Source organism: Channa argus, chromosome 7 (genome assembly GCF_033026475.1).
Source record: "Channa argus isolate prfri chromosome 7, Channa argus male v1.0, whole genome shotgun sequence".
Taxonomy (NCBI): domain Eukaryota; kingdom Metazoa; phylum Chordata; class Actinopteri; order Anabantiformes; family Channidae; genus Channa; species Channa argus.
In genome coordinates, this window is record NC_090203.1 from 24,114,020 (window position 1) to 24,137,333 (window position 23,314).

At 39.1% G+C, this 23,314-nt stretch overlaps 1 protein-coding gene across 11 annotated transcripts in view; it reads left to right on the forward strand.

The window, feature by feature from the left end:
* adgrb1a (adhesion G protein-coupled receptor B1a) overlaps nucleotides 1–23,314 on the forward strand; it is a 153,911-nt gene that overhangs the window by 79,711 nt on the left and 50,886 nt on the right. For all 11 annotated transcript variants that reach the window (XM_067511024.1, XM_067511017.1, XM_067511027.1 and 8 more), the window contains 4 exons: nucleotides 7,938–8,081; nucleotides 14,222–14,297; nucleotides 17,338–17,440; nucleotides 17,558–17,601. In XM_067511024.1, the coding sequence (XP_067367125.1) occupies nucleotides 7,938–8,081; nucleotides 14,222–14,297; nucleotides 17,338–17,440; nucleotides 17,558–17,601 (367 nt within the window). The remainder of the gene's footprint in view (nucleotides 1–7,937; nucleotides 8,082–14,221; nucleotides 14,298–17,337; nucleotides 17,441–17,557; nucleotides 17,602–23,314) is intronic.

The following is a 23,314-nucleotide window of genomic DNA, read 5'->3' on the forward strand; positions in this document are numbered from 1 at the left end:
CCATGCTTTACTGTAGGGATTGTATTGTCCAGGTCGGTGCCTGGTTTCCTCCAGATATGACACTTGGCATTCAGGCCAAAGAGTTGAAGCTTTGTTTCATCAGACCAGAGAATTTTGTTTCTCATAGTCTGAGAGTCGTTCAGGTGGGCTGTCGTGTGCCTTTTACCGTGGAGTGGTTTCCATCTGGCCACTTGAAGCGTTTCTCTGTGGAGAGAGAAGAACCTTCCAGAAGAACAACCATCTCTGCAGCATTCCGCCAGAGTGACCATCGGGTTCTTGATCACCTCCCTAACTAAGGCCCTTTTTTCTCACTCACTCAGTTTGGCCTGCTGGCCCGCTCTAGGAAGAGTACTGGTGGCTCCAAACTTCATCCATTTATAAATGATGGAGGCCACCGTGCTCATTGGGACTTTTAAAGCTGCAGAAGTTTTTCAGTACTCTTCCCCTGATCTGTGCCTCGATGCAATCCTGTCTCAGAGATCTACAGACATTCCTTGGACTTCATGACTTAGTTTGTACTCTGACACACACTGTTAACTGTGGGGACATTCAATAGACAGGTGTATGATTTTCCAAATCAACTGAATTTCCCACAGGAAGTCTCCAGTCAAGTTGTAGAAATATCTCAAGGATAGTCAGTGGAAACAGAATGTACTAGAAATTAATCACTTCTGTACATGTGATTTTATTGTACGATTTTCAGGAAAATAATGATATTGATCAATTTTGGAATCAAGCCTGTGAATACTTTCCGGATATACTGTACATTGTTGCCTGACTTGAATGACACAATTCAGCTAAAGCCAGGTGAGAGCCATAAAATATTTGGATAAAGTTTAACATTTCTCAATCTTCTCCTGTCTTTTAGCTAATTTCCTGTTGAATCTGTAGTGCTCTATGGGAGGTACACAGTGGTGAAGCTGGCTCTTCATTGACAATTGTGGGCAGCTGTCACATTTGGGTGAACTCAACATTACAATTAGTAACAGTTCTGTAGGTTCTTTTAGCTGATTCTCATTCACATTATTGGTTGATTTGAGTCAATATATCTATGTGTAGCAGCTGATTGATAACTGTAAATTAAAAATGACTAAATATTAAAATATATGTTTGAGGTGATTTGGAAATAGTGTCAACAACTACTACTCAAGAGTAGTAGTCTCGCCTTATTTTTTTTATTATTATTATTATTTTTTTGTCCTTTCATCTTATCTCGTGAGTTCAGGGTCACCACAGCGGATCATGACATTTGATAACTGTTTCTCTAGTCTCTAGTGCCAGGAAGGTATTTTATTTTCAGACTATTAAAAAAATATATTTTACCAAATGCTTTGGCCCATAGCAGACACTAAAGAGATTATAAACAGTGAGAAGAATAAAGTTGGGGAACTTGTTAAGGGCAATAAAACTTTTTGGTTTAGTACAATTATGCACTAAGCTCCATACAGTTCTTGCTTATTTCAAAAATATCTCTGCAAATGCCTTCAAATATATTTGTACGCGTGGAATTCAATAAGTGGAATGTTACTTTCCATGCTAGCTATAAAAATTTAGTGTCAATTACTTGTAGCAGTTCTGCCATGAATTATACTTTTACCAGGTTAGAATTTCTTAGTTTTTAAGTTGAAACTGGCAGAAAGATGATAATTCTACTATGTGATTATCATCAAGGTGGTGGGTAATGGAGTAGTACTAGAGTGTATCTTAGGGCCACCAACTCTTTAAAAACACCTCTTCTATTTAAATTGAACGAGGTCGGAGCTGCTGTATTGGATGGCATTTGATTGTACAGATGAACCTAATAAGGTGGCCAGTAAGTGTAGTCATAGTTAGTATGTGTGCATCAATGTTACATATCATTCAGCCTGAAGAGGAAACAGCCTCTCCAGGAATTTGCAATGTCAGAATAATGACAGTTATTTTAACCGATCCCCCATGGATTCTTCATGACCTTTGCATTTTAAACTTTTGAACCATGTGTCTCATTTGGAAAACTGTTCTTAAATCAGAGGATGAGAGAAGTGTTGGTAAAGGCAAAAAAAAGTCCCATCTTTAAGCAGTTGTTCCTCTGACAACCCACCTCCCAGGACATTTAACTAGAGTAAGACGAAGACACAATAGTGCAGCGTTGCACTTGATGTTGCTTTTTGAGTGTATGATAGAGGGTCCAGAATGACCTCACTTTGGCAAAAAAAAATAAAACAGGCATCATAAAATGAATGAATCATAAAACTTTAAATTTAATATATCACAAAACTTAAGAAAACCAATTAAGTTGCATCACCTTGTTTTCTGTTGAATGCAGTAAACAAATACGTGAGTCACATCAAAAGATTCTGGAAGAAATTAGAATGTAGTGACAGCAGAAGTGCTCATTCGGTAACTGAGCACCAGGAAGCAGAACAGGCAGCAATAAAAAAGACACAAACACACTCTTCACTCAGCTGGTCGGGATCTGTTTGATTGGAGTCAATCTACACTCAGACTGGGCCAATCACAGAGCTGGTTAGCACTGGCTGATTTTCTCCTCTGAGGACAAAACATGCCCCTTTGATATTTGTAATTTTGTTCTCACAGACAAAATAACAACAATACATTAAAACATGTTTTACATACATAAAATAATAAAACATACATTCATGCCATAATTATACAAATATCTATTTGCACCAACTTACAAAAAACACACACACGGATTGCTGGAGCATAATTTTGCAGCAGCATTGCAACATTTCTAAATTGTAATATATGTTAGAGTTTTTATTTTGATTTTTAAAATAAGGTACATAACTGATTATTGTCAAATATTAGAGATCACAGATTGAAGTTGTCATCCAAACCCGTGTCATATACAAACGAGAGAGATTGTTGTCTCTGGACCACATGGCCAGGTGGCTCACCTCGCATCTGTAGTGTGTCTTATCTTCATTGCTGATGAGACCCACCATACTCGTATCATCCGCGAACTTAATGAAGTGCTGTGCATTAGTGTGCAGTCTAGGTCAGAAGGGTGAAGAGGCTCAGCACACATCCTTGAGGGGGCCCTATATTGTGAGTAACGGTGCTGCAAGTGTCACTGCCAAGCCGTACTGCCTGTGGTCTCTCTGTCAGGATGTCCAACAGCTAGTTGCAAAGTGAGGTGTTGAGCCCTAGCTGGTCCAGTTCGTGAATGAGCTGCATGGGATGATAGTTTTGATTGCTGAGCTAAAGTCTACAAGCAGCATTCTAACATGAGTCTTTTGTGTCCAGGTGAGTAAGGGCTCTGTGGATGGCAGTGGCGGTCAAGCGGTTTGACTGGTAGGCAAATTGAAAGGGGTACAGGGAGGGGGGTAGGGTAGACTTGGTATGACCCATGGCTAGCCGCTCAAAGCACTTCATGAGGATAGGAGTAAGTTCGACTGGACTGGTGGTGGCTTTGATGCATGTGAGGACAACATCCTACCTCAGCAAGGTGCCGAATACGTCTGTGAAGACATGTGGGAGTTCCTCCGCAAAGTCTCTCAGTGCACGACCAGGTATGTTGTCAGGACTCAGAGCTTTGCTTGCGTTGATCGTGCTAAGAGATCTCCTCACGCTGTCCAGAGACAGCGTCAACACCTGATCACCAGGAGGGGCTGGGGTCTTCTGTGTGGGGGGGATGCTGTTGTGTGCCTCAAAATGTCATATCTGGCCTCCCTTGATGAAAGCTCTGTCTGCCTGGTAGAATGTTAGCAGGTCAAGATGAGTAGTGCGGTCTGAAACATTGTTAAGCCGTGTTTCCGTGAACACTCCCTTGGTTATTATCCAAAGAGCGTATGGTATGTTGGACAGTACGAAGGTGGGGATAGCCGGCTGATGTGGGTTAGCCACTAACTTAGCCAAAATACCCCCGCCGCTTACACCTCAACTACTTCCTTTCATGCTGCTTATGGTGCCTTCGCTGTGAATGGCATGCAGGGGTGGGGGTCAGTGATGGTGTAGACCAGGGGTCGGGAAACTTTTTGGCAGAGAGAGCCATGAAAGCCACATATTTTAAAATGTATTTCCGTGAGAGCCATACAATATTATTTTTAACACTGAATAGAACTAAATGAATCTTTAAGTAAGACCAACAATTTTAGAGTATAATAAGTCTGAATTTATTCTTTTTAATAGCATTGTTATATTGAAGCTAACTAATCATAAATAAAATACTTGTTACCATTAATGTGACTTACGGTGCTGCATGGTTTTGCTGATGGCTTTGTAATCTGGTTAATCTGGGGTGAGGTCAAGCTTCTTGCAGGCGTTGAGGCTTTCATTCGTTAAAAGTGATCGTAGGTTGCTCTTGAGGTTTTTTTAGATGTGAGAACGACTGCTCACATGCATACATAGAGCCAAACATGGTCAGTTTTATCAGTGGATATTAGACAGACCACAGAACGTGCTCTCTCCACAAACGCGAATTCCTCTGTCCATTCATGCTGAAGTGTACGTTACTCCTCATCTTTTTTTTTTCTTTCTAACATCTTCTTCGTCAAAAGGGTTTGCTCTGCATAAAATAGCTAGCTGACTATTTGATTAGTCAGCTAACTATTATATAGTGACATGCAGGCTACCGCATTATCCAACAAAAATAGAGCTTTGGTGTAGGACCCTCCCGTACCCCGAAGGACAGCTGGAATTGGCTCCAGCCACCCGCAACCCTGAACAGGTGCGGTAGAAAAAGGGATGTATGGATTAAAATTCATGAAAATGTTGGTTTTTTTTTATTTTGAATGTTATTTTTAACACTGTGACTTCTGTACTGTTTTACTTTAAAATGTCAGAGGAAATATTCATTACTTGCCGTGTTAAGAAATGTAAGGATTTATCTGTGAGCCAGATTCAGTCATCGAAAGAGCCACATCTGGCTCGCGAGCCATAGTTTCCCAACCCCTGGTGTAGACCTTCGGAGCAAACAGCAGTCCTGTAGCTCTTCAGCCTACACAGAGTTTAACTTATCTCTAAATGTGGTTCTGCCAACATTGAGCAGAAGCTCATGCCTGTATCTGCGCTTATGATAGATAGGCATGACGGGGACGTACAAAAACAATGCCACTCACAATACATAAAACATGAAAACAGAATTCATGGGGATTGGTTGAATTTATCTTAATTGCTCTGATCACCACATTCTGAATGTCTGCAGGGACTAAAGAAAGTCTTGCAATTATTGGTTTGTGTAGCCCCCTCACAAGAGTATGGTATCCATAGCAACCGGTCATCACTTGATTCCCTTCAAATTTGTCAAGCTAAACTGGAGCTGGAGTTGAGGTCTGACTCAGGACTTGGATCATACTGTGACCTTTGGATGATTAGCAATTTCCAACCTCCAAATACAACTAATGTTGTTAATGACGGTTTTAATTAATTTTGAAAATATGGTAACTGTCTTTTTTATTTTCCATTTAAATTCTATCTTGTGTCTCCATCAATAGACGCACCTGAGATAGATATTTGCACAGGGCAGCCAGTCTTTAGATGCATCTCATGGGATTCTACAACCACATTCACAACCACCTGCTGCCTCTTATTGTTCAACGACTGTGAAAGTTACATTTTTTTTCTCAAATAGACGGAAAGAAATGTATTGCATTCATCAGAGAGGCTCTGCTGCTCTTTGTGACCTCCAGATAAAAACGAGGCAGAGTTTGAGTTGAGTCAAGGGAGAGTATGTGGGAATTGAGGCCAGATGAGAGGTCCTGTTTATATCGGTGCCACCTCGCTGTCTGGAGCCAAATAGCCGCCCACACCAGCAGCATACTGTACCTCCTCTGGGGCAGCTGCCCTCCTCTATCCTCCTACACCTCAAACATAAGCAAAGCCACGCACAGGAACACTTGTTCATCCGCCGACATATATATTTAAACCAGAGTTTCTTCTCACAAACTCATCATTTGTGTAGGATGTGGGAATTCACCAGACTTGAACTTCAACTAACTACTAAGTTAATAGTTTTCTTTGTTTGTTGCTCTTATTTTGGGCTTTGGTTTTGACAAGTTAGGTGTTCTTCTATTTCAGTACAGGTTGTTTTAAATTTGCCAGAGACTAATTTTTAAGAGTGTTATGGTCAGGACAGCAGCATCATCAGCATAGTTAGAGGACAAAACAGAACATGTTTTACTGAATCCTAATTATTTTACTCACCAACCTAAGGAAGTCACTAGTTAGTCCCTACGGGAATTTTCAATGTTGCAGTCAATTATAATTGGATTATTATTTCAACCAATCCCTTGGGAATTTTCCACAATCAATTTAAATAAAAGCATTGCAACATGCATCACAATTGTTTCAGAAAAAACTGTGGCACAATCAGACACTTTAGCCCCCCCTAGCCAGTCCCTTCAAAATCCTGAAGGGACTGGCTAGAGGAATTATCAAAACAACTCTTTAAATGCAACCGAAAGGCAATGGGAGCATTTAAAAAAATGTCTATATGAATATTAACAAAGTCTTTTTTTGCCGCAATGATTCCTCCAGTTGATTCTGGCCATCAGGGCCAAAATACATAGTCCTGGTTCTGTGAAAAGCTGCATTAAAATGCATATGTTCGGTACATCAGGCCGTAGATTTATCAACACGTCCTGCTGCCGTTAGGTGTTTGAGTTGGCATTAATGCAGTGTTCTATCAGGTTTTTGTGGCTTCTTCTATCCTGCTGAGCCCTTTTAGTTTCGAGACACATATCAATCCTGCTGCTATAATCATGCCAAAATGAAGGAGTTGCACTCTACATTTGTTTGGTGAGTTTGAGACAGTGTCTAATAGCAAATGTGTGTGAGTGCATAAAGAGTTGTGGATGTCTGGAGACTGAGCTCGCTTATAATATAATCGACAGTATAGCTTTTGTTAAAGCAGCGTCATTACGGTATCGATGATTTGCACCCTCTGGTCTATTGCAGTGCAGTGGGCCACTACTGACACATACTTATGGAGATGATGACTGATAATATCTGTTGTGTTGTTTTTATTTATTTTATTGTTTTGAGACAATAAAGACCACTAGAAATGAAGCCCTGTAGCAAGTTACAGTACAGTTACAGTACACATCAGCCTTGCCTGTAACTCAGTGACCCGGAACAAATCTAATCTGACCTATGACATCATCATTTTACCACAATAACAAGCTATAAATTCCTAGTAGTTTGCACCATGCTTATATTGCTTATATCATGCAATATAAAATTGTTTTCTAGGTTTCTCAAAATAGTTTAATTTTTAGAGAAATCTGCATTTTGACAATTAAATCAAATATTTTGAGTCAAGGAAATCTCTCTCATTTTTTCTTCCAAATTTGATCCTAATACTGTTGCTGTACCTACAATATCAGTGGGTGTTGTTTTAGAACACATTCACTGCATTTTTTAAAACATGCTGGTAAACTCTCGAAAAAGAACTTTCAATACTGCAATATTTTATAAATATATAAATCTCTGCTACATTTTTACCAGTGATAGCTGATTTTTTTTCTTTAGGAACACACGTTGTTTTCCTTTTTAAAATTAAATTCAATGTCAACATGAAATTTTAAAGAGTCATTAATTAAAATCCTGATATGAGGTTAAATACATTGAACCCTTTCATGGGACAATGAAAAAACAGAGTGAATAAATATTTTTTTTTTTTTTACTTCCCTGTCAAGGTAAACCACTACTTCATTGGCATGAAATAGAAAAGAAAGCTATCACACCAGCAGTGTGTCACACACCTCAACACAGCTAAATCCATGACTTCTAAGGGTGCATTTCCTAAAACTACGTTTTAGCAGTACTACCCCTCAACCATGAACTTTAGACCAGACACTATTTGGTGTTCGATGTTTCCATTGCAGGAACCAGGGGATAGAGAAAAATCTATTGAATATTAGATTAACCGCAAGAAAGAAAGCAAAGTTACCTGAGAGACTTAAAAGTGTCTTTTCAATGTTTAAATGTTACAGTTTTGAGCATCCACAAGCGACCAGTGGTGGGTCATGCAGACATTAGCTTCCCTATGAAGGGCTGGAGAGGCATGGTGGACTGGGCCCGCAGCTCAGAGGACAGAGTCATCATCCCGAAAAACATCCTGTCTACTGGCAAACCAGGTGAGTTCTGTCACACACACTAGGCTGGGATGTAAACTCTTTTTTTTCGAGAGAGAGTCTTTAAAAAAAAAAAAAAACATGTTCCCCAAAACACTGAATATTGCAGGCCTGTTTGCCTTCTGTTCAAGTGTGTGTGTCTGTGTGTGGGTGTGTTTGTGTGTGTGTGGCTGGATTAAAGACAGAAATGCACAAACAGGGAGCAGCAGTTGATTTATAAAACAGTCTTCGCTGCCATCAATCTGCAAAGCAAAGCGCCTCGCTCAGACACATGCAGAGATGGTTGTATTTAATGTTGCAAATAAAACACGCAGCAGAATAACAAAATTATTCTACGTCGCCCTATGTTCAGCAGCTTCACAACAAAAAAGGCACATTGTCTTCAATAGGGCCAGAATAAGTTTAATATAATGGTAATCGAACGCCCAGTTAATGTGTGTGTGAGAATGAAAATTTGATCCTGAGTTATTTAATTAACAAATAGTTGCGGCAAAGCGGCAAATCCTAACATCAGACATAATATCTATTTACTTTGGGCATACACTAGTCACGTAGGGATTTGATTCTATATATTATATATGTGTGTGTTTAAGATTTTTTTCCCCTGTGAAACTATGTCGGACTATTCTATTCGTAAAGAAATCATTTTAAAAATATGTCTTGGTACTTGGCGACATCTACAGGCAGTAGTTAATGTGACAATGTAGTATATAGGGCCTCTGGATTTTCCCAGGAGGCAAGTTGGGCTGCTGGATTGCTGACTGGACTTGAACCTTAGTCCCCTGTCACCAATCCTGTGTGTCAGCGATTTTATTGTTGTTATTGAAACAACACTGCGATTAAATTTTTCCGCGCTGCTTTGTTATTGTGCCGCAAACTCACAACTACACTACAGAGAGAGTTACTAAAAGTGAAAATCCGTTTTAAAATTTGGACAAGAAGCAGGTTTTCTGCTTGTAAGAGACAATAATCATTGTGTTAACTAGAATCAGCTCAAAGTAGAAACCTCCTCCACCTCACGTGTTTGTTACAGCAGCTGCTCTTTGTAGCTGAGGAGTCGATAAGTCCATTCTCCTGTATGTACACAGGAGCATACACTTTTTCCCATGGGCCAGAAAACATTTCCTGACTCCACCCACTCTCATCCAGCTGAATATTTACTGCATTAGCAAAATAACTTCAGCCTGATGAAGATTAAAAAAATTAAAAAAAACGCCAACAGGCTATATTTATTCCCAGGAAAAAAAATTTAAATTGGAAATTAAAAATAACGCATCGTTTTAAACTGAAAAGTGTTACTGTTAATGTAAATATTCTAGAGTGTCAAAGCCCAGATCTCCAACCAACTGAGAGTTTGTGGCCGTTCACTCATGATCCCTGTGGAACAAGACAGAACTTAAGGTGTTTTGTGAAAAAGAATAGAATAAATAAAAATATTTGCACTGTCCAGATGTGAAAACCTGAGACCTAGAAGCAGGGGTGGAGCAGGAAGGCTGGCACTGGCCACCCACCAAAATCTGAATGGTGCAAACCACTGTCAGAGAGACAAGATGATAGGAACATTTTTATTATGTATATTTAAGGTGGTTTCACGTATTTTGTCACTATATATTTTTTCTAGCAGCCAGGCAGATTATCCCTGCAAAGGATGGACTTCTCCCCAACCTTTTTCATGACTACTTGGTCTTAAACAAATGGTAGAAAAGTTACTTATTTGACACTGACATTGGTTAAAACACTGTTTATATATTATTATGCAGTTTATTATTTTCAGAAAGATTTTTACATTTAAGTTAAAATTGTTTAAAAAAAGGTTTTCCAACTGTGCCACCCTATTTTGACTGTGTGCCCCAGTCTGGCAAACCCCAATAAAGCATTTTTTAGAGCTGCCACTGCTATTCAGGTGTTTTCAGGTCCAGACTATATAAGTATTCATTTTCATTCACTTATTCGTTCAATGAGTGGGGAGGCAGACTTGTGCATCACAAGTTGTGAACAGCCCCAGCTGAGCTTGAACTTTGTCTGCAGACAGGTGCTTTGTACACGCTTTCCAGCGGCAGTAGGGTATTTTTCAGCCGAGGTGTTTTGGACTCTTAAAGACAGCTCTGTACTGCTAGCATGCTAATGAGGCCGTCACTCCTAATCAGGAGTCAACAGGAGCCAATCAGGAGCAATTAGAGACAATTTCCTCCCCAGCTGGGAGATGTGTCTCCACGGTGCCAATGTCACACCAGCAGTCAGCCCTTTTCATGCATACAGCTTGGACCTGCTTACATGGATTAAAACATCTCTCTGATGACTTGTTTACGCTAAACGATTGGTCCCCTCTCACACCTTTTCAAATGTTCTCATAGAAGCCCTTTTTCTTGATGTGAAAAACATTAAAGACTGACTCTGTAGGCTACAAAAGAACAGAGAAGTGTGTTTTCTGAACATGAAATGTGTTGAGGTGCCAAAGGCAGAGTTTGATGTTGCTCTTTCTTATAACCACCTACAATACTGAAGGAAAGGAACTTAATCACGTTTATATGAATGTGTTAGTTGGAATTTTGATTTTTTTTTTTTTTTTTTTTAAGGGAAACTATAAGAAAAAAATGATTAAGTTCAGACAAATAATATCATGCTGGTAATTTCCTACTTGCTGCAAGGCCTTACATGGCCCTCAGTTTTATTCATTATATAAGGGCCATAAGGGTAATTACATTTTTCTATTTTTATAGCAGAAATATGTTGCACAAGTTATTAGATTTAGATTTTTGGATTTGTTATTTTAATTTGGGTTTTGCCCTAATTTTCTTAAAGAATATAACTCAGTAAGTTTCCTTGCCATTTAGTGGTCACACAGTGAGCCTGCAGATACATTTTCATTTAATGTATAACACACTGATTTTTACATATCTACGATTTTTAGAAGTTAGATTATTGGTCCAAACACAGAGCCTTGTGGAACTCCATAGCTAACCTTTGTGTGCATGGAGGATTCATCATTAACATGAACAAATTGAAATCTATCAGATAGATAAGATTTAAACCAACCTAGTGCAGCTCCTTTAATCCCAATTCCATGTTCCAGTCTCGGTAATAAAATGTTGTGATCAATGGTATTAAATGCAGCACTAAGATCTAACAGAACAAGTACATTATCTGAGGCCATGAGAAGATCGTTGGTGACTTTTAGCAGAGCTGTTTCTGTACTATGATGAACTCTAAATCCTGACTGAAAGTCTTCATACAAATTATTCCTATAAAGTGGTCACATAGTTGCTTTGCAATTAGTTTTTCAAGGATGTTAGAAATAAAAGGGAAATTACATATTGGTCTGTAATTGGCTAAAACATCTGGGTCAAGAAAGGGTTTTTTAAGTAGTGGTTTAATTACATAGTAAGTACATAGCCTGTTTATAAAGATAGATTTATGATATCTAATATGAATGTATCTATTAAGGGTAAAGCTTCCTTGAGCAGCTTAGTTGGAATAGGGTCTATCAGACAGGTTGTTGGTTCTAATGAGGTAATAATTAAAGTTAACTCAGAGAGATCTCTGGGTAAAAAGCAGTCTAAGAGGGTTTGGGGCCTTATCGATGACTCTAGCAGTGTTGTACATAAAGATCTATCTGTAATATTTAGGGGGAATATGTGGTGAATTCTTTCTCTAATAGCTACAATTTTATTCATAAAGAAAGTCATGAAGTCATTGCTGCTTAGAGTTAAGGGAAAACTAGGCTCAACAGAACTATGGCTCTTAGTCAGCCTGGCTACAGTGCTGAACAGAAACTGGGGGCTGTTCTTGATTTTCCTCTATTAATGATGAATAATATGTTGTTCTGGTATCACAAAGGGCTTTTTTGTACAATTTTAAACAGCCTAAACGAGATCCTTCTAACTTTCTGGATCACTACTTTCCCATGCAACAACTGCTACCTACTGTCCCTGAATGCACCACCAGCATCAATATGCAGGAGACTAACAGAACTTCCTTGGTCAGATAAGGTATCAGATTAACTGTGGAAACACATTGCATCATCCATTGTAAGCACAAGGAAACATACAGTGCATAATAATGAATGTTCCTTAAAAAAAAAACATTGTACATGCATATGTAATGAGATACAAGTCAAATGGATTTACAGAGGGAGATTTTTAGTGTTTTAACCTCACATCACATCCTCCTGTTGTTGTTGCTCACATTAAGAGTCAGGGTGAGCAGCATACTGAAAAAGGTTTATGTGTTCAGATTCAGAAGAATCTCTGACAAAGCAGAGAGAGCAGTTAAATTTGTATGATGTTTAGTCCATTCTTGGCATGTGTGCTTCTGTAAAGAGGTAATGGAGTATATTAGGTAAGCACAAGTGCACTCACTGTTACATGGTTTTCTAGTCCACTTCCCCTCAGCACTAACTGGCTGAGAAGAGCCCTCCACATGGAGACAGTGTGGGTCGAGTGCAGGGGGCAGAAGTGGGAATTAGACTGAACCATATTCTATCTTTCAGAGTTAATGAAGTTTAGCTTTGTCTGTTTGTTTCATATGTGAGGCCATGTGAGTGTAGAAGCCCCTGTAAGACCACATTCATGTGCAAATTCACACTCTGATATATGCTAACAAATATGCAGCACATACATCAGACCAACAGATTTATATGGACAGATACTTGGCTATAAATTGTTTTAGTTCTCCCACACAAACACAGAATTTCCTAAATCACTGGATACATTCCCTCCAGGCTACCTCTCGTTGGGCTCAGACAATCTGGCTGAGCATATTGAATGGGCCAGCCAAAGAGTGGATGACGAGGGCACATAGTACTAACTTCTTCCCACTTACACACACACACACACACACACACACACCTTGCTTGGTTCCCCCTTGATGCCCATGGGAGCTCAGCTGTTGCCTCTGCGTGCTGCCTGGCATGCTGCTGCCTGTTGTCAGGCTGCCATATAGTGTGCTGGACCAGAAGAGCTGGATGTCCTCAAATGGCCTGACAGATGGAATATTTTCTTTGTTTGTTTGTTTATTTGTTTTGTTTTTTTTCTCTTCTCTGACTTTGATACTGTAGCTGGAAAAAAAAGACATCTCCTCACTTCAGACCTGTCTGTGCCTTTGTGTGGTCCAGGAGCGAAGTTCAGACAAATTTCTTCCCCTGCTGGCACTACTTTGTTGTCCTCCAGCTGTAACATGGGGAGCTTACCCGCACATTTTACACGCCTAAAATATTAGACCTGTGATCGTGGCTAGTTGATACAGTGTAACACCTTCAGAAGGCTCCTTCTTACGCAGTCACTCGGATTTATGCATGTGCTATATTTCTTCCATTTCCTAATAATGGATTTAACTGGACTCCAAGAAATATGCAATGATTAGGAAATGTTCTTGTATCCATCCCTGGATATTGAAAAGCTGGGATGCTCTTTTGTCTTTATGGTGTAGCTTTGGCCAGGAAACTGATTTACCATAAATTGGACTTTCCTGATCCAGGTGCATTCATACTACACATTCACTGCACCACTGATGATTAAAGTGAGTTACCTTAAAGGGGGTTAACCTTTGTGCAATCACTTATTCTCAGTTTTATATTTTAGATTAATTTAGATTAGTGTTTTACTTTGTATGAAATGGTGGTTTTTGTAATATTTTTGTAAATTAAAAAAGCAAGATTAAATCACTTATTGAGTTTCCTTTCTATACACACTGTAAACGTCCACTCTTAACTGTACATTGTACATACTCCTATAAACTGTCGATACATCAATCAATCAATACTGGCTTAAAAAAATCTAGTTCAAACCACTTGTCAGCCCAGAGATTCTCAATTCTTCTCATAAATAAAAATGTGTACAGGCCGATTCAAAAAGAAATAAAGAACATGTTGTGGTTCCTTTAGAAAAGGCAAAATAATATCAGTTTTCAGGAAAACTGTTAGTGTGTGTGTCAGAGAGAGACTGTAAAGCGACTGTAAGTGTTCATAGATGACTGGTCATGTAGGCCAGCCTCATTGTAATGAGCTCTTGGGGGCTGGAGGAGTAGAGGCAGCATGGCCGACATGCATTTTCCTCGGTAGCAGGTCTTTGTACTACAGAGACAGAACCATTCAGTCTTTACAAACACTCTGACTTGTGTGTGTGCGCCTCTCTTCATCTCCACAGATTCTGACGACTCCTCAACATTTGTAACTGGCATTGTTCTGTACAGAAACCTGGGCAGCATTCTGGCTCTGCAGAGGTAAGACTTCCAACTGCCTTCTTAACTGCAACTGTAGCCTTGTTGGTTGTTAACACAGCCTTCTTCTGTGAAGCTCATGAAGCTCCATCAGTATTGGGGGAATTTAAAGATCTGGGTTTTAGGCAGGGAAGCCAATGAATTTGATAATTTAATGTACATGAATGTAACAAACTGAATTTTACGGTTCACCTCAACATCTGGGTTACTGGGCTCGGTATAAAAACTACCTTATATAAGAAAACAGACTTAATACTTGGTTCCCTGTTTTATCGTTCAGAGTAGTTGATCCCCCACCATCCACCTTGTTGAGCCTATTCAAGCCAGGGTGGAACAAAGGCCTTCTCTGTAGGATATAACTGGGTTCCCTAGCCACTTTTATTCAGACTGAAGAAGCTGCTTTGATAATTATTGAAATGTTTCTACCAAGAAGAAAGATGTCCACTTGAAATGATTCAATCTTCTTATAAGCAAACCTGGATGACTGAGAATGTTCACCAACATGTGTGTTTGTGTGCACACTATATAGGAATTGTGTGCACACTTTTGTGAGCCTGTTATCTACAGCTGGGAGCTCTCATTATGATAATGTGGTAAGAGCACATAATGAATTGATGACAAACAGGGAAACGAAACACAGATCGTCAGTCTCTCCAGTCTTTCCAAATATTTTCAGACTCTTTGCTTTGTTACTCATCTCCTTTTCACTTGTTTTTCTTTTCAACCTTTTCTCCTCTCCTTTTTTTTGCATCCCATTCCCTTTGGAGGAAGAAATGAGTTGAGTTTGAGGCAAGAGACTAGATGACACAAACGTTTAAGTTGACTGATTGTCTTTACAAATGGTGAGCGTGTGATTGTGCAGAGAGGATACAGTGATGATGTAAGAACCGCAAAGCGAAGCATGGGCTGTTGAACATGTTAGGCAAACTGAAAGCTTTCAATGTTAGAACTTCCTGTAGCAATTCACTTTTTTCTGATTGTCCTATTCCATATGATTGATAGTACCTATGAAAAACAGAAATTGCAATGCATACTAAGCAGGCAGGGAGAACGTAAAGTAAAATGCTGCAAAATGTTATAAGATAAGCTATTGGAGAGGAAAAAAAAAATACAAAACAATGTTGATTGCTTGAAATGCTAGAAAAAAATCCTTTGGTTTAGCAGGAAAGATTAAACTTTGTTTGCTGTGATTGTCTGTCAGATGTTAGTGATTGGGCAATTATGGTTTATGTCATCCTGATCTCATGGTCACTGTTTAAAGCTCAACCGAGTCCAAATCCAAATCTAAGTATGAATTTCTAAATTTCCATCCGAACCCAAACTAAACTCAAACTAAAACTAAAAAAAATTAATTGGCATGAGTTTTTGTTCATTCCTTCCCTGACCAAAATCAAACTCAACTTCTATTAGATAGATGAAATTCTGATACAGTCACGCGCTCAGTAAAATCTTGAAACATAATATTAATTTGTACAAAATGCTGTAAACTTTTTGAGCCTCTGACCTTTCATCTTGCTACCTTTAAGTTGATATAATAATTGGATGCATATTTAAATACAGTATTGAGACTATCAAGATCTCCAGAGCAATAATAATTACTGTGATGATTCCAGCAGTCATTGATGTGTTCAGTGAAACCTCTGTTAACTGGCACTACAGTCAGTCTAATAATCAATTGGTGCCATCATCAAGTGAAGACTTTGCATTTTCATTATGAGCTAGACGTTGATACTTTTAACTGTATAGGTTACTACAGAGCTGCCAACATGACTGTGGATCTTTAGGGCTCAATTTTGATGTGATCAAATATCCATGATGCAGTGAACTCTTTTTTTAATTTTTTTTATTTTTTTCCCCCTTGTAGCAGACTGAGTTTTTTTTTTCTAGTCTCAACTCCCTCAATTTTGTATTGCAGGTGACTCATTGTGCACCACAGTGGAAGGAGAGCTGCTGGTGCTGATGCAAATCTAGGGCCACACTGCTATCTTGGTGCCCAAAATGAGTCAGTCTTGCATGTGATCATGCAGACAAAAACATTATGACTTTTTCTCATCAGCTCTGTAATAAATGTGAGCCTTTCTTTACAGCCACTTTGATGGAAGAAGGTATTTTATCGGTTTTATCTTCAGTCTATATGAAGTGATGTGCACTGTCATGTCATAATTATACGTTACTGTACTTTGTACACATTTTTTACTGCTAACTCCTTTGGGACTTTCCAAAACTGGGTAAACAAAGATGAAGCATGCTGCCATTAATTAAATCTGGCCAACAGAACAGAGAGCAGATTGTCAGCAGCAGTCATGTTTTCAAATAACGGGCACTGAATTAATACAAAGACAAATCCTGAAAAAAACACTGCTGCACTTTTAGGACAATACCGCAAAATCTGGCCTTTATCCAATAATAATTGTCCCTGTCCAAAATTAGAACTGCAACATTAAGGGAGATGAACATGCCATGATTAAAAACTATTTTCAAAAATGCTAAAACCATATGCTTAAATAAATGTTCGGTAAAACTTAAAGGATCTTCAAATATTACTTTTTTGTTTGCTTTGTGTTTGATATCTCACCATATATCAGTACATTTGTCAGTTATGTTATAGCAGGTTAGTGTTTTGAAGTAAATTAGGCAAAATATAAAATATTTTGTCTAATTATTTGGTAGCATTATCATACCAGCCAGTGACTCCTGTGTTTTTGGTATCAATTATATTGACATGAATCATTGTTTCCAATACTCAACAAAACCTTGTTAGTAGTTTTATACCTAAATGGGAATCAATCCAAACACACCTTCAAGTCCACAACATTGTTGCATTACACTGCAGATGGTTATGCTGTAGATCATTGTATAGCAGAACAGCACAGCAGTACAAACTGAAAATCTGATGACTTGCTGGTGAAATGCCAAAGTGTGCTTGACAGGGCTCCAGTGCACTGGGTGGATCACATTTGGTGGTTCTGTTTCCTCAAAAATAGACCCTTTGTCTTGTAAGATTCTACAGAACTAAACTTTTTTTTCCCCCTTTATCCTTTAGGAACAGCACAGTCCTCAACTCTAAGGTTTTGTCTCTGACAATAAAGCCCACCCCCGCCTCCCTCTCTGCTCCAGTTGTAGTAGAGTTCTCTCACCTTTACAACGTGAGTGTCGAGTTAACTTTTGCTTTAAAGCATCCCAGATATCAAGCTATTATGACATGATTTTATTTTATTGGCTCTGTGCTCACAGTGATCATGTGGTTTTTCTCCATCCATTAGGGCACCACTAACCAGACCTGTATATCGTGGGATGAGAGTGACAGGTAAGATTGCTTACACTGTTGATTTAGTCCAGGTTCATGCAATAGAAAATAACAGAAAATGCCTGACATTGCACTTTAAAAGTTGATCCACCTCTGTAGCACCATATCACCATGGGTTTTTGGTTAAAAGCTGGAACTAAGGTTTGTAGTTACCACGTTTTTTTTTTTTTTTTCTTAATATCCTACTCACACTATTGTAGCTTTTACATGACTTAAACAAGACTGTGGGCAACAAGTGGCTAAATGAGACTACAGCGGTTGTCGAGGACACCAAATGTCATCGGGGGGAGGTTTATTGTAGAAGACATAAAATTTCAAATGTCAACGTAAAACTCCCATGTCCCTTTTCTCCAGGGAAACAGTAAGATTCTAACTTCCAGGTTAGCCTACAAAGAGCATCACCCCTCCAGCATACTCGAGATGCAATAAGAACCATTCAGGAGCCTAATAAAACGAATCAATTTTACACCGAACAAAAAGAGTTTTGAAACATCAGATTTGTGTGGACCCTTCTCTCGTTGTGCCCTCTTCTTCTGCAATGGTTTAAAACTGCTAAACCCCCTAACAGGACATTGGAACTGGAAATACATGCTCTTACATTGCTTGCAGAAGAGATGTGTTGTTCAGCTTTGTCAAGGTAATGTGAGTTTTATAAAGGCTATTTTATTGAATAGGTGATGGACTGATGCACAAGAAAAAAGAAATTGTTTGAGCATGTTTATTTGATATAACTTGGTAACTTTGATAACTTTAGCTCCTAGTGCGTTCTTTGCCAGTGCCGTACCAAAAAGTCATTTCCTAAGCTAAAATGGGCAGTGGTCACTCTTAGTATCATCCATTATCTTATAACCACTTATACCATGCCGGAGCCTATCCCAGGGCTCATTGGGTGATAGGTGGTGTACACCCAGGACGGGTCTCCAGTTAACCTAACATGCATGTCTTTGCACTGTGAAAGGAAACCGGAGGCCATACCCAGCAAGTGAATTCAAACCAGGGACCTTCTAGCTGTGAGGCGGCAGTCCTAACAACTCTCCCACCCTGCTGCCCATCATCATTTCAGTATATCACACAATTTTCCTCAGACTAGCAAACAATTTGTATCATTCTATCAAGCTTAGCTGACACTAAGTGGTTTTCACTTATTCTAGTTACAAAAGGCACCAACACGTGCAAACCTGAATGTACAGTCACACATGAGAGGTCCCTGAACTTCAAGTGAGCATTTTAGAAACACCATATTCCCTCTGAACATTTCAAGGCTGGGCACAGTGTTTTTAATCTTGACAAAGTCAGTGTGTCGCTCCCCAGTGAAAGATGCCGGATGTGTTGGACAGCTCAGCAGCTCTTGTCTGGGGCGATGCAACCCGGTGCTATCATTGCTACAACACTGATGCAGCATGTGGAAAATTAAAAGTGTCGCTCACAGCTTTCCTCCCCCTCCCAGCCCACGCATATCAACACGTACACCAGAGTGGAGTAAAGAGTCAGAAAGACAGAGACTGTTAGTACTATGCAAGGACAATGAAAAGGATAAAAGAAACAGTTTAAAGTACATTTACATCAATTCAATTTGACTGCTTCTCTGGCCAGATCCAATGCACAACTATATTGTTCCTTTCTCTTTAGTGCCTTATTTGTTGAAGACAAGAACATAGTGCAGGCATGTTGAACAACGTGAGCATAAAGCGAGGAGAGAGAGCATCAGAAAGAGGCAAACACATGCAGCCTTATTGCAACGCAGCTTCAGACATTTGCATTTAGATGGGTGCACACACACTGTTACAGAGACAAAGAGCAGAACATTCATTGCCTGATTTAAAGCGTAAAAGAAGTTTGGCTTAGCACACATAGACCTGGAGCAAGATAGAGTGAAGCAGAGACAAATGGTTTGGGGAAAAGACATTGATAAAAAAGTAAATATTGAGAAACTGAAGAAATGAGGCTCTGCCTTCAAAATATAAAAGAGAAACTTTCAACAATATTTACAGGAGAGTGTGGATCAGCTTCCTGTTGCCGAGCCTGACATAGTTGAGTTCGTGCTGCGTTACTCTAATACGGCTCATGTGCCAACAGTTCTCCCCCCCACCAAACCCAAATATTACTTCTAAATTTGTGTATGATCCTGATTCAAAACTATAGATACCGGTGGATCCCATCAGGGTTCACTTCAGGTATGCACCATCTAGTCCACACAGCCATAAAAACATACATAAATTGTCTAAATTATTTATCAGTTAATTATTATTTTTTGTTTGTTTTGTTTTTTACACTCGTTTGAAATTTTGGTGCATTTCTCAAATGAAGCAACTGATAAATAACGCAGTTTTATTTTTACTAACTTTCATCTTACAATTTTTTTTTCTTCAAAATCCTTGCTTACAGCGTCACACAGTTGGTCAACTTTCAAGATGTCGTCCAGCCACGACACACTACTCTTTGTTGAATGAAAAGAAAAAAAAAATAATTATACATATGCTCAGTCTCCAATTAACCTAACATAATAATGTATGTAATGTGACCTGAAGCTCCTCACGCTGCACTGACATCAGCACATGTAACAAGAAAACATTTGGAACTAGCAGATCTTCACCAAGTAACTGAGCAACACAATGTATAACAGGCAACAATATAGAGACACAAACACACTCATCATTCAGGTGGATGTGATCTGCTTGATTGGAGTCAATCTACTCTTAGACTGGACCAATCAGAGAACAGCTAGTTAACACTGACTGATTCTCCCATATTGGGACAAAAAAATACAATAGACAAACATGTCACTTTTAAAAAGCAAAAATTTAAACATACATTAAAAATATCAGAAAGAATCATATTAAATAACAAAAAAACATTTCTATATATTAAACTACTATGTCAAGCTTGTTGCCCTTTTGGTTTCTTTATTTGTTATACTCTAGATATGATTTCAGAAATCAACTAATTTTAACCTAAAACACAGGTGGTTGTGGCTCAAACGGTAGAGCAGGTTGTTCACTCATCACGGGGTTGGTGGTTCAATTCCCAGTTCCATTTGTTCACAATGTTGCACTAGTAGTAGTAGTAGTAGTAGTAGTAGTAGTAGGGGCGGCCACAGTCGTCCAAGGACCACAGGGTCAGTGGTTCGATCCCCAGTCCCAGCTATATATCTCAAAGTGTCTCTGGGCAAGACACTGAACCCCCAGCTGCCCTTTCCCATCCCCAACTGTGCAGTGCCGGTCCAAGCCCGGTAGAAATATGGGAGGGTTGTGTCAGGAAGGGCATCCGGCGTAAAAACTGTGCCAAATCAACATGCGGACAATGATCCGCTGTGGCGACCCTGAACTCACGAGATAATCCGAAAGGACAAAAACACAAAGTAGTAATAGTAGTTTCCTAAACTGATAGTCATTGTTGCTCCATAGTTCTTTTATAACAGATTTACCTTTTCTACACAGGCTGATAAATTAGGGACAATTCATCTTTAACTTTTTTAAATCTACACAGGGTATAATAAAAGAAGATACATAATAGATGTGAAAAACTAGAAGTGATTAAAATTCATTAGTGAATATAAAGTATTACAGTATTACTATTAAAAACGAATTTGGAGCAGCAGAATGACGAGTGAGGCTTGAGACTTGTACTGATGAAATTAAACGTAGTTCATGCAATTTTACTCCTGGTGGTTTTCACCCTGATAATATTATCTGCCCGACATCACAGTATTTTTGGTGCCATGTAATTCAAGTCTTAGTCACACAGTAATTTACATACTACTTTGTAGGTGGCATTTGGTAACAGAACAAACTGTGTTTAAAGCAGGTTTAATTAAAATGATTGTCACAAGCACATATAGTAAAAGCTGTTGGATATAGCATGCTGTTTGTTACCTCCCAGACTACATCGCCCACCAACTACCATGAGAGACAACATAGTAGGGTCGACAATGACAGAAACAAGGAGGACAAAGAATCTAATCTCACGGGGCTTAGGTGTAGTGGAATGGGGTGGGTGGCTGTCGGGAAACATGTCATATGCAAAATTAAATCCATCTTGGACAGGAGCTATGATTAATGAGTTAATATTAGGGAGAGAAATTGGACTGTGAGGAGGCGTCCTTGTCATGTTGATAAGAACTATGAAGCAGCCAAAGCCTTCACTTGCTTCAATCTTCTGAAATCAATAAGGCCATCAGCAGCTTGTTGCGTGTTACACTCACATTGACATTACTGCTGTGTTTTGTTTACACTATGTCTTCTTACCTGATGCACTATAAATACTTGGAGTTAATGAGGTTTGACACCAGTCTGCTTGGTGACAGTTCAGTGTAAAAGAGTATGTGATTAAACCAACCCTGTCCCAGGAACTTCACACAAATGATGTTTTGCAGATGTGTGGCTGTACTTCATACATGTAGTTTTGCTGTGGTTGTGTGTACGTATGGAAAACAAATACTACTTACCACTACTACTTTGAACTGTCACTACAGGCGGCGTGCAATTACAACCACTAAACAGCCTTGCTTTTGATCATACAAATCAGCCTTGCTGTCTTAGTTAGTTTACACAGTCGGTGCTGATGTTATGGAGCTGCCTCATTTCATTAGAGATGCTGGAGCTGACCATACTGGACTTGAGTTTCCATCAATTACTAGACTACAATTAGAGCAGAGGGGGTGAAGTTCAGAAGGTAAGGGGGCATGTTTGTTTACAAGTTTGTGTGAATAGAAACTGCCAGATTACAGGAAGCAAACTGCAAACAGTCCACTGTGACAACACGTTGTCATCCCACAGCGTCATTTTTTTTACGTCCTTTGGTGTATTATATTGATGCTACAGGTACCTTTTGTCATCGCCGTTTGATGCCGTAGGTCCAACTTCATATACATACAAATACAGCGTTGGTTTAGGGAAAACAACTTTAGGTAAATGTTAAGGTACAAGATAAATTACATAAAAACTACACGCAACCAACATTATCACACGTGTACTTCCTTAATATAGTAACCGAGCCAAACTACCAGCTGTTTAATCAAACATGACTCCGTATTAGACCGAACTTAATCGATGCATGGAACTGTGTAATAATTCCCATTTCTGTATGTTTTCCACCTCAATTCAGGTGTATTAGCTTGTACCTAGTGATGTATCCTCTGATGTATCAAAGCTTAAGCCTCCATCTACTTTTAGTTCAGTTAAGGTGTGAACAGTGTCTAAGGCTCTGTTAGTAGAGCAGTCAGGTACCAACCTGTAGGGTCAGTAGTTTTAAACCCCAGCTCCTCCTAGCTACATGTCAAAGTTTCTATGGGCAAGACACTAAATGATAAGTGTTTTTTTTTATGTGTGCTTTTTCTTACTTACTGTTAATTGCTGTGGGTAAAAGCTTGTGGTAATGACTAAAATGAGCTGTTAACTCATCTCTGTAACTGGTCAAGGAAAAAACTTTTAGAGTGTTTTTTTGTGGTACTAACTAAACTCAACTCTGCTCTACTCGCTATTTGTACCAGGCTGTAGGTCGTTGTTGGTAGTAGTAGGTAGTGTATAATAGGTGAGACCAGTTGATTAAACTTATCATGTTGTCCTATGAGTTTTTATCATGTCTATAGCTATGGTTCGATAGACCATACACTGTCTACCAGTAGGCATATAGGTTTAGTCTCAATACATTTTGTAACTTGGTGACATGTAGTGGCCGTAGTAAATATGATAGCTAGCTAGTGTGGCGGTTGGTG